Genomic DNA, 12222 nt, shown 5'->3' on the forward strand with positions numbered 1-12222 from the left:
TAAAGTATTTTTACTTAAGTACTTTACACCACTGCCTTATGCTACTCTCCAAAATTTCTATCGTCGAATCTGGAAGAGAACGTATAGTCCTAGGCGATGCTGTTTGTTCATTGATTGTGCACGGCGGCTTACAGTTAGCCTACAATTATACTGAATTTGATTTTCGAATAGCCAAGTAAAATATATATTTTTAATATTTTCATAATTAATTGGTTGACACTACCTTTTTTAGCTATATAGAATCTCACCACCTTGCGTTTCCATCTCATCTCTCCTTTATTTATTTAAATTGACAATAGTCTGATGGGTGAAAATACGATCACTTGATGAGAGAACAGCTGTGCAGCCTGAGGCATGGAACGGAGCGCAAGCTTTTTTTTGCATCTTTCTCAAATCCTCAATAGCCTACAGTCGCACCATGCAGCCCTTATGTTTTTATTGAAGACATTCTAAGGTTTATATCATTCACAACTAAAGTTGCCAAATAACTCTAAATCTAGCATATAGGACCTGTTTCAAATGATACATTTTACGCTCAACATAACCACTTCATATGCGCACTCGCTCCGTAATGGAAAAAATATCCCTTTTATTTTATTCCGTTAAGTTATATTATTTTATAGGAATATAATTGAAAATAATGGCACGGGACTTAAAGGCATATTTTGTCAGCTAAATGAACACGCCTAAAGCCTATGGCATGGAGCATAGCCAGATAACATACAGTAGACCAACTTATATTCTGTTTTTCATAATGTGTCTTTAGACATGGCTAAAATAAATAATGGATTTATTGTGATGGTGTATATTAAATTGATTTATTATACTTATTTTTGTAAATTGATGTTCCAAAGGCACGCATCAGCGGCTTGTATGCGTGGAGGCAAGGAGATACTAAACGTGTTTGTTAATTAAAAGTTAATTACCGTGAGACCAGCAGTCTTTTGCATGACAATAACATGCTGACAAAATTTCATGACCGCACCTAACCTATCTAACCTACCCAGACTAGGTGTGTGGGCGTCCTAGAGCAAAACAGGCATTTTCGTGAGGGACTCACCTTTCCATAGAGGGGTCATATTAGTGGGCAGCCCAAACAGTTCGGACGCTACAGACAGAAGTTGGCAGATCGGCTGTACCGACTTCAGACGAGTCCCAAGACTCTTGTGGCTGTCGTAGAGCAAAACGGAGAACACCATTATGTTCGTGAGTCATCTTTCCATAAGAGGTTTAGTTTATATAAACTGTTTGGCAAACCGTTCGGACACTACAGCTGTGTTCGTGAGAAGACCGATTTTTGGGATGTCTCATGGTCTGACAAACACGGCTCTAGCTCTGCCACCCTTCACTGCAGATGCGGAAGGGCGACATCGGTGGATAGAGACGCAGCCTCATGCGGAAAAAAACACCTCTAGCTAAAACTGACAGCTTTTATGTTTTGCTTATTATACTTCCACGCGGACTGTAGGGGGCTAAGTGATAACATAAATAATGTTGTAATATTCACTTCAAATCATGCATTAAGTTCTACAGGTCTGTAATGTAACCTTGCCTGTTCTCTGCAGCACCAACGAGGAAAGGACCAGCTACACTGGCGCCCTCTGTGGTCTAGGGTGGAACGTCCAGTCTCGGGAGGCTGTCCTGCCTGAACATGACATAGAGCTCGCCTTTGATGTCAAATTCAATGTAGAGGACATCACAGAGGTAGCTAACACCCTTGTAGTTCCTGCGTCAGTCCATCCAAATCAATATTTATCATAAAACATGAGTGTCATAACCAGTGTTTTGTGTTGGATCAGATCAATGCGTTGCGTGGTGCCATCAACCGTCTGGTGTGTGAGGGGCCCAACGGTCCTCTGCACCTGGGGCCTGACAGGATCAACAGCCTGCAGAAGGACTGTTGCGAACGCCTCGTCAGGTTATTTACCAAGTCACCCCCTCGGGAAGACCTCGTTCCTGTGTACTATGAGGAACCAAATAAATGGAACCAGGTATGGCTTGAATTCATGGTGTAATGTTATTTTTCCTCACTTCAATCAAATCAGTCCTGATTTTATATAGAAAGTAAGGCCCATACTTAACTATAATTTCTAGTGTTCAAACAATTATATTGAGCGTGTATGTGTGACTATTTTGTGTGCGTGGTGTTTGTGTGCAGGTGGATCCCAGTCAGAAGATGGAGATTGTCCAGAAGGAAGATGGAAAGAACAAAGGTGTCCTGTTCCAGCTACACCCTGTCACACTGCTCAACATGTGAGGCCATTCTAAAGCAGCAACCAGAAGCACAGCATGCTGTTGTTTTCACCTTGACTACCATTATTTATGTTTTACAAGATTTTCTTATGGAACCCTCAGGGAGGACATTCTCTTTTGATAATTGTGGTATTTATTTGGATCATTTTTGCACATGGTCCTGCCATGCTTCTCATGTCCTGAGTTTTTCTTCAGCTTTACTATTGCTGTGTTAGGTGTTTGGAAAGTATAACTTTCTAATTTTAGGATATAAATCATTGATATTCAAGGAATGGAACTCCTTTTCTTTTGTATAAATTAATCGACTTAAAGTCAAGGTATGGTGCTAGCTTTAGTTTAGTGACCTGACAGCCAAGTTAAATTTGTCACCTCAGCATACACGCAACAGGAAAGGGCCTTCTGTGCCAGAAGGTATCTATGTTTGTTCATAGAATGTTATTTCAAATCACTTTGGATATTTATCCAGTGTTGTATGCACTCTGTACCATTACGAAACATCTCGTATGTCCTAATATTTCTAACTCAAGACGATACTGCTCTCGTCAACTTTTTTTTTGTCTTGGACCCTATTTTTAGTAATGCATCTGAAAAATGATAACATTATACATCAAGGAACATTTATTTGTCTTCTGTAATTAAATACATACTGTAAGTGCAAATAGTTAGACCAGGGTCTAAGAACTACATTGAGTATAGGTGAACATAGTACAAAGTTGGACAGTTAATTCAAACAAGCTAAATATCATCAGATACTCCTTGTCTTCATAGTAGTTGACCAACAGTACCTAAAACATGATATTGTGTGTAGTTATGCAAAAAAAAACTACAATTACCACATCAAATGATTTCGTGCTTGAAAACAAAGGAAATCATTGATATTTATTGACTATATATATATATACTGAGAGAAGCCCCACCAGCTAACTCAGAAACATGAAGCAGTATTTAACATTGGCAGCAGAGCATTTCTGTAGGCATATCGCTTTTTTTGTGCCAAACCTTAGTTTGTTGTAAGCACTGAAGGAAAATAAAAACTAGTGTGAAAACTGCACGAAAGATACAAAATAATATTTACTCAAGGCTTGACTTCATGCGCTTAATAACAAGCAACACAAAAATACATTTTCTTCCAAATTGTGTACTTGTCTACCTAGACTTATCTTGAACATGGGTGATTGACTGTGTGTGTGTTAACCATTCTAGACAGTTTTGGGGTCAAGGCTTCTCCAGTGGTTGGTTTTAGAGAACACCTTCTAGATGACATAGTACTACCCCCAGATAATGACAAGGCTATCCAACAATGATCAAGCTGTCTGCCACTGAGTCTGAGCTGGACTCCACTGTTAGCAAGACGCAGGTCTACTCTTCCTTTCGCTTGGCCCCAGGGATCTTCGCCTGGATCCTGTCGAGACAAAACATGGAGGTCATCACTCTGATAGTGTTAAACTTTTCTAGTTTGTATCAATATGAACATCATTCCAATCTATTTTATAGTGGGATGTTCCAGGGACTAGGGTGTTTATTCTCGAGTAAAGAAGGTCATAACTACTCACTTCCCCACCACAGAGTTCACTTGGGTCCGTATTAGTCCCACATATTGGTCAATCTGTGCCTGAGGGTGAAGAGAGAAACTATTTGGATTACATAAAAATAAAAATACATCTTTATCCTATTACTCAACAATATGAAAGTAGACCTAATTAAAAGCAACAGTCTTTCTATAAATCTAATGGGTAGAATAAACCTCTTCAGAATGGCATGACTGCCAGAGTTTATACTTCTCTGTAATACCAACTACCCTACCGAAGACATTCTTTTAAAAAAGTATACTCTGTCATAAGACTTTATATGGGCAAATAAAACTCAGAATAAAAAGGAACGTTTTAGATTTTCCTTAGTCTGAGGGTGGTTTTAACCTTCCAGACTTGGACTTGTATCAACTCACCACCCAGGGCTTTTACTTGTGACATATTGTTAAATGCACTAAAGAGTAACAAATGGGTACATATTGAAGATGCACATTATTATCCCCAAAATATTTTTGTGTGTATTTTCTAAGGATTAAGCTAAGAACATTGAACTTCATAGTTAACATTATAACAACAGGGAAGAAAATTAAATGTATTCTACAAGAACCAATATCACTCCCTAAAAACACAACCCTATGAAACAAACCTTGGATAGCTTTTCAGAATTAACTATTGGAACCTAGACTTAAAAATAACTGATATTGGCATAAAATGGAGGGAATGTTGGAACATAACTAACCAAAATTACAGTTAACTAAACTGTATGCTTAATCCAGTATATTAATATATACAATTTATTACACAAGACAAAATTCACAAATTCTACACCACAACAGCAAAGTCATGTCGTAAGTGTAAAACTAACAATGACTATAACATTCCCAGTAGGCATGGATTATTCAATTCAAAAGTTATGGCCAGAGTTAGAAAGGTGGCTGTCAAAAGTATTACAATGTACATTTATTTACTTTTAATCCATCTGCATATTTCAAGACATGGCATATGAGGGTGCAGTGAGATACCTGACTGGTTGGATGATACTTTTCTTGTCAATCCTTTTGAAAAACTGAACTGGAAATCAACCAATCCTCCATGGTTAACACAATGGAAAGGTCAAATGCTTTATTATCGAAATGTTTAAAGAGCCCGGGTGACAGCGAGAATCAAAATGGTACAGTTTGAGGACATATGGCGGTGAGTGTGCGGGCGCTGCAGATGGGCGTGTGAGTCTGGGCACGTGTGATGTTGATGTTTGTATGACTATGTTTGTATGTGTGTGTTTTGTATTGTATTTTTTTTTTTACATGTACAGTACATGTGTTCTAGAGAATGAGGGGAAGTTCTTACCTGGTTTTTCTCATAGACAATGGGCATGCTGAACATGGACACCACGGCTGTATGGGAAGAGAGTGAGCGCGTATTGAAGCAGTTAGACCTGGAGTGTCCCGCTGGGAATATTCTCATGTACACATTGTGTCAACCAAGCCCCAGCTCAGAGACTTAACAAAAATATGAGATCACGTCTTCAGTTGTGAATGAATCCTTTGAACAAGGCCTTTAATGAATTGACCTCTGGAATTTCATAATATTGATTTTCTTAGGATGTGACTAATCCTAATCTAGGAAATCGATTGTTTTTGCTCAAAAGGGCAGAACGATCAATAATCCACTGTGATACAGAATTTATACATATTTCAGTAAAACTCTTACTGGTTCCATGAAGAACCATATGTGATGAGGCAACCATCAGGCTGTCTGAGTTGCTCTTGTCAGGTCATGTTTCCCTGCACCACAGCGTGTGTTGTCACTGTGTTGGGTTAACCATTGACTGACACTGGGGTACTGTGATGCTTGCTTATTACAGCCCACTCCCCTGATTATAGTACATACTCAGATTGGCTCTGGGATGGTGTAAATGGAGGTTTCAATATGATTCATTATATTACATTTGATCAAATGTATGAGCTGTATGTCAGGCTGAACATGGTGTGCAGTGGAGAGGTGCAGAGCTGAGTATAACAGCTACAGTAGCCAGTCGTAGAAGGATCCTCACCCAGAATAAGCAGAGTCAGGCCATTGAAGAGAGCGCCCACATAGGTCAGCAGCCACATCAGGACAGCAAACTGCAACACAGGGTAAACACATTTAACTATTGGCACTGCTTAAACAAACCCAACCCCACAATTTATGACGTTTGACTGAAGGTATGTCATAATAAAATTATTTGATGTTTTAAGTGTAACTTAATGTTTGACAGCAGGAATAGTACTGAGATGACATATGTTAAAGAGTGTAGTGTTGGTAAGATGGTTGTATCCACCATGTCATTATTATTATTATGTTTTTTACCCCCAATTTCGTGATATCCAATTGCGATCCAATTACGATAACTGGCCGCCCTATGGGACTCCCGGTCACGGCCGGTTATGACACAGCCTGGGATCAAACCCGGGTTTGTAGTGACGCCTCAAGCACTGCGATGTAATGCCTTAGACCGCTGCGCCACTTGGGAGACAATGTCATTATTTTAAGCCCAGAGGCGAGAGTGAGGCTGACCTTCAGTGAGTCGATGAGGTCCTGGACCAGGAACAGCCTACGGAGCTCCTTCATACAGGTGTTGGCGTAGAGCAGAGCCTTGTCAGCATATTTACCGATCTGATCCTGGGACAGAGAGATCTCCACCTCCAGATAAGATCTGTAGGGAAGAAGTACAACAGACTATTAGTGTCCAGGCTAAAGTGGCATTGCAAAAAAGATGAGTGAATGTTTAAATGTCAGATTATTTCATGTGCTGAGTAAACACAGATCCTGTATCCTCCCTAACTCACTTGAATGGGTGCCCTTCATCGGTCTTCTGCACGGCCTGAAGCACAGACTTGTAGATCCTGAAGCTGATGGTGGCAGAGAGGGCAGCCAGGGCTAAGTAGGCTCCCACACTGACCACACTGAACTGGGTCAGAGAGAAGAGCAGCAGGAGCACGCTGCCAAACAGAGCTCCAGACTGCTTCACGTTCCTCCAGGAGAGCAGGTCCATGGCTGGGGGAGGACAGATACAGACAGGAGAGCAGGGTTAGGATCCAGTGTTAGACCAGCATTACACACTACAGCAGGGATCCCCAACTGGTGGGCCGAATTTGGCCCCCCAACTTTTTTGGGGGGGACATAAGACTAAAAACACATCAGTTCCAAGTGATTTTAATCTTGGAAATCTGTTCCAAAGTATTCCCACGCATAATAGAAAGAGATGTGATCGTACACAAATATAAACAAGGTTTTAAATGTTTGTTTTAGTCAAATATCTGTTTGGGCTTCTTGCGGTCAATTTGTAGTCTACAAATGATGTTCTGGCCCCCTGACTATTCACTCAAGAAATAAAATTGTCCAGAAGCTGAATCTAATTGATGATCCCTGCACCATGATTACAGAGACCGTTTGATGACCCATCTGTGGGGTGACTGGGGTCACCCCAACATGACACAGTATGACCCAACCGTAGGGTCACCCCAACATGACACAGTATGACCCAACCATAGGGCGACCCAAACATGACCCAGTATGACCCAACCGTAGGGTCACCCCAACATGACCCAGTATGACCCAACCGTAGGGTCACCCCAACATGACCCAACTGTAGGGTCACCCCAACATGACCCAACCGTAGGGTCACTACAGAATGACACAGGGATAGAATAACCACAGTGCTCAATAGTGTTCCTTACCACGTCTACGTTGTGATATCCTTTACAGCAGTAATCCCAGTGTACCCCAGGCAGTTAGGTCAGAGAACCTCAGAGGCTCCTGACTTGTGGGATTTTGCTCTAACCTATGTTTTATTGCGTTTGATTGAGCTGTCGAATAAATGGAGGAGTGAATGTGTCAAAGTGAAAACCTATATATCCTGCTTCTTTTCGCATATATATATATATATACTACCGTTCAAAAGTTTGGGTTCACTTAGAAATGTCATTGTTTTTGAAAGAAAAGCAAATTTTTTGGTCCATTAAAATAACATAAAATCGATCAGAAATCCTGAAAGCATTTCACTGTAAGGTCTACACGTGTTGTAATCAGCGCATGTGACTAATACAATTTCTATGGATTTCACATTACTGGGAATACAAATATGAATCTGTTGGTCACAGATACCGTAAAAAGTAGGGGGGTGGATCAGAAAACCAGTCGGTATCTGGTGTGACCACCACTTGCCTCACGCAGCGTGACACATCTCCTTCGCATAGAGTTGATCAGGCTGTTGATTGTGGCCAGTGGAATGTTGTCCCACTCTTCAATGCCTGTGAGAAGTTGCTGAATATTGGCGGGGACTGGAACACGCTGTTATACGCGTCGATCCAAAGCATCCCAAACATGCTCAATGGGTGACATGTCTGGTGAGTATGCAGGCCATGGAAGAACTGGGACATTTTTAGCTTCCAATAATTGTGTACAGACCCTTTTGACAACATGCTGAAACATGAGGCGATGGCAGCAGATGAATGGCATGACAATATGCCTCAGGATCTCATCAACGTATCTCAATGCATTCAAATTGTGTTCGTTGTCCGTAGCTTATGCCTGCCCAAACCATAACCACACCGCTACCATGGGGCACTCTGTTCACAACGTTGACATCAGCAAACCGTCGCCCACACGACGCCATCTGCCCGGGCATGGAGAACACACTTCAGTGTGCCAGTGGCCCTCGACGGTGAGCATTTGCCCACTGATGTAGGTTACGACGCCAAACTGCAGTCAAGTCAAGTCCCTAGTGAGGACGACGAGCACTCAGATGAGCTTCCCTGAGGTTTCTGACAGTTTGTGCAGAAATTCTTCGGTTGTGCAAACCCACAGTTTCATTAGCTGTCCAGGTGGCTGGTCTCAGACGATACCGCAGGTGAAAAAGCCAGATGTGGAGGTCCTGGGTTGGCGTGGTTACACGTAGTCTGCTGTTGTGAGGCCGTTTGGACTTACTGCCAAATTCTCTAAAACGATGTTGGAGGTGGCTTATGTTAGAGAAATGAACATTCAATTCTCTGGTAACAGGTCTGGTGGACATTCCTGCAGTGAGTATGTCAATTGCACACTCCCTTGTGTGACAAAACTGCACATTTTACAGTGGCCTTTTATTGTCTCAGCACAAAGTGCACCTGTGTAATGACCATGCTGTTTAATCAGCTTCTTGATATGCCTCACCTGTCAGGTGGATGGATTATCTTGACAAAGGGGAAATGCTCACTTACAGGGATTCAAACAAATTTGTGCACAAAATTTGAGAGAAATAAGCTTTTTGTGCAAATGGAACATTTATTTTCTTTCAGCTCATGAAACATGGGACCAACACTTTACATTTAACTAGGCAAGTCAGTTAACAACACATTCTTATTTACAATGACGGCCTAGGAACAGTGAGTTAACTGCAGAACGACAGTTCTGTCAGCTCGGGGATTCGATCTAGAAACCTTTTGGTTACTGGCCCAACGCTCTAACCACTGGGCTACCTGCCATGTTCAGTATACATCCAATTCAATGGTGTCTTAAAAGACTGGCGCCATGTCTTGCTATTTATGGTTTTTGGGCCTAAGACTCAGTATGTTTTCAGCCCCCAACAAAGACGGCAGAGGTTTGTCACCCCTGGATTAGGCCTGAGTCAGTGTACCGTTCCAGCTCAGCTCAAGTGACCCCCACAGCCCTCTCCTGTGTTGGCTGGAAACCCAGTTTCCATGAGAAAAGTGTCTGGTTCACCCACAGTTGTGAGCCAGCTCCTCCACATCCAGTGACTGTGGCTCAGTGTACATTCATGTATTTCAATGTTCAACTGTTGATGTGACACCTGCAAGCCCTCTGTTTTACGAGGAGGAGGAGACAAAGCCTGTTCCAAAGAGGTTGTGCTCCTGTTCCATAGAGGAGTGAAAAACTGCTGCATGCTCTGGGTGTCTTCTCCTTCCTCCCTAAACCCTCCTGTCTGCCCATCCGCCTTCCTGCTCTAATTTTAGCTGTGGAGCTGTGAGCGGCACAGAGATGATGGCCATCTTTATTTTCTAACAGGCATCTGCGGATGCCAAAAAGGTGTTCTAAAACTGGGTGCTGAAAGGACTCTAATTTTACCACCACTGACCCTCTCGCTTTGTGAGGGACGGGTGCACATTTTGCCATACCCCCATAATCATCTGCCCAAATCATCAATACTGAGCTTCCCTTCTCAATAACCAATACGGACTGACCTCTTTCCCTGTAATCAATAACTACTCAATAAGGCTGGATTACCACCCCTTCATCTATAATATTCCATTTCTATCTGACTGAGTGCCACTCCCTATAAACCCACTGTTACTAGTCAGAAACTCACTCTATGATTTGCCATTTATCTACTGTATTGCTTAAAATGGAGATGCAAAAAAAGAATAATTCACACACGCACCAAGCGAAGCAGCCGTAAAACAGACAGGCAGGACAGCAATGCCGGAGAGACTTGACATACAGCAGCATATGTGCATTGTGATCTGATCTACAGATTGCACAAAGAGAGAAAAGCTTTAGCTAGTGCAGTAGAAGCGTGTGTACTGACCTGCGGCTCCCATGGCTGAACAGGGATAGAGGCAGCTGCTTTATCCACAGACAAAAGAAGAGGATGAAGGGGGAGTGGCCACAAGCACACATGCTAGTCATTGGTCTGGGGGAGGGTTAAGGGGATCGGTTGCCAGAGACCTAAGCTCCGATCCAGCACACACTCGTACACACACCCTCTCAGTGAGCTCTTTATTAAAGACTGCCAAGCAAGGGCAAAATGAAAGTGACTATCTTATTCAAAATGGTGGATGGATCTCCCTCCACCAGACAGGAAGATGGAATTCTTTCCGATCATTTATTCTCTTATCTATAGCCCGCAGCATGTGACTTCATTGGCAGTATACCATCTACTGAGTGGGTTTCTCAGCAGATCTGCAACGTCTGTGAGGGTGTTATATGACCTTACAGTGAGGATGAAAGATGCAGGCTGAAATGTACTGCTCTATTAAAATGCTTCAGCTCTGTGAGGATCTGGTGAGCACCTGCCTGATGCAATTACCATAGCTACGGTGCTGCATTTTCTCCCCCTCCACTCACAGATAGAGAGGAAGGAGAGAGAGTGAGAGAGAGAGATAGATGGCGGGAGAGAGCGAAAGCACTCCCTGGGAAACTGAGACAGATTCACTTGCTCTGAATATGTGGAATGAGGGACACATAACGTGTCTACACCGACACACACCCAGCCTTTATTGTTCAACACAAAAGGACAAAGGGATGGTTTAACATAGAGGCAGGAAGCCTTCAAAACAACAGACACATATGTCATGGACATGGTTTCTAAAAGCTGCTGATAGAATCTGACACGGTTTAAATACCATAATAAAGGCTTAATGGAATTTGATGGCTGAGTTTGGGTTGTCATCTAAAATGCCAATTGTTGAATCATATTACAAATCATGCAACTGTCTGGAACTAGCCTACATTTTCTTTTACTGACAAAATACCGCCACCCGAAGAAGAAAAAAAACGTGTTTTAAAAAACGTGTTTTGCTTATTCTTATCAAGGAAGACTATTGGTGAACAATACCGTTTTCAAACTAGATGGTCATTTTGCATTAAGTAAAAAATGTTTATCTGGTTAAAAGTATTTTTGTGGTAGTTGAACCAATTGATTGGTCGAAACTATTTCTGTTCTGATTTCATATCTGGGTCGCAGAGAAGTAGATTTCATAATATCTTAGAAGATATTTCTGTTCTGATTTGAATAGCAGAGAAGTAGACTAATATTTAATACACTAAGTTGTTAGGAAAGTGGTCAAAGTAGTGGATGTGTCAAAAGTTACATTAATTCCTAATTGTGTCATTCTTAGAATGTGCTCCCCCTGTGCTGTAGTTAACAAATTCAGAGTTTCAAGGCAGTCAGTGGGAAGTTAGCCTACTACAGTTGGGTGATATTACATAGCATCGTCTACTGACGATGATTGACTGCCATAGTCGATGGTGATGACACAGTGATGTGACAGATGATGGTTTAGCCTTTTAACTTTACTAGCGCTGCGCAGTGAAGAACGGCGTCTCGCGGCACACAGCAGGGGAGCACGCAAGTGACATTCCCGAGTAATTTGCCTATTCCTATTTTCTAAAGCCTATTTAAATAAATACTTTTTGTTATATACAGAGCGCAAGAGAGAAATGTAGACCAGACAGAGAGAAGAATTCCACCAAAGCAGCGCAAAAGGTCCAGTCAGAAAATATTGTTTCTCTCTCTCTCTCTCTCTGTCGGACACTCATTGACTTTCTTGTGTCTAGCTGTAAAAAGAAATTGGTTGCCTATATTCCCCTCCCTTTCCATTCGATAGGCTATGAATATGACTTTGGGCTATAGGCTACACTTTCATAATTTTATGCATGACTTTCTCCCGATCAAACAATGAAT

General features: G+C 41.9%; 2 protein-coding genes across 4 annotated transcripts in view; one reads left to right on the top strand and one right to left on the bottom strand.

Moving 5' to 3' along the window:
• LOC111962976 (ATP-dependent RNA helicase TDRD9-like) overlaps positions 1 to 3299 on the top strand; it is a 45314-nt gene extending 42015 nt beyond the window's left edge. The window contains 3 exon segments of the mRNA XM_070443286.1: positions 1566 to 1704; positions 1800 to 1991; positions 2159 to 3299. Of these exon segments, the coding sequence (XP_070299387.1) occupies positions 1566 to 1704; positions 1800 to 1991; positions 2159 to 2257 (430 nt within the window). The 3' untranslated portion in view covers positions 2258 to 3299.
• The window catches only part of LOC111963331 (reticulon-1-A), a 45746-nt gene continuing 36372 nt past the window's right edge, over positions 2849 to 12222 (bottom strand). For 2 of the 3 annotated variants that reach the window (XM_023986692.3, XM_023986694.3), the window contains 6 exons: positions 6611 to 6818; positions 6339 to 6477; positions 5836 to 5905; positions 5130 to 5176; positions 3807 to 3865; positions 2849 to 3655 (listed from right to left, as the gene is read on the bottom strand). In XM_023986692.3, the coding sequence (XP_023842460.1) occupies positions 3613 to 3655; positions 3807 to 3865; positions 5130 to 5176; positions 5836 to 5905; positions 6339 to 6477; positions 6611 to 6818 (566 nt within the window). In that variant the 3' untranslated portion in view covers positions 2849 to 3612. The remainder of the gene's footprint in view (positions 3656 to 3806; positions 3866 to 5129; positions 5177 to 5835; positions 5906 to 6338; positions 6478 to 6610; positions 6819 to 12222) is intronic. The other variant, XM_023986691.3, reaches the window with a different exon arrangement.

The sequence above is a fragment of the Salvelinus sp. IW2-2015 genome, linkage group LG4q.2, assembly GCF_002910315.2.
Source record: "Salvelinus sp. IW2-2015 linkage group LG4q.2, ASM291031v2, whole genome shotgun sequence".
Taxonomy (NCBI): Eukaryota; Metazoa; Chordata; class Actinopteri; order Salmoniformes; family Salmonidae; genus Salvelinus; species Salvelinus sp. IW2-2015.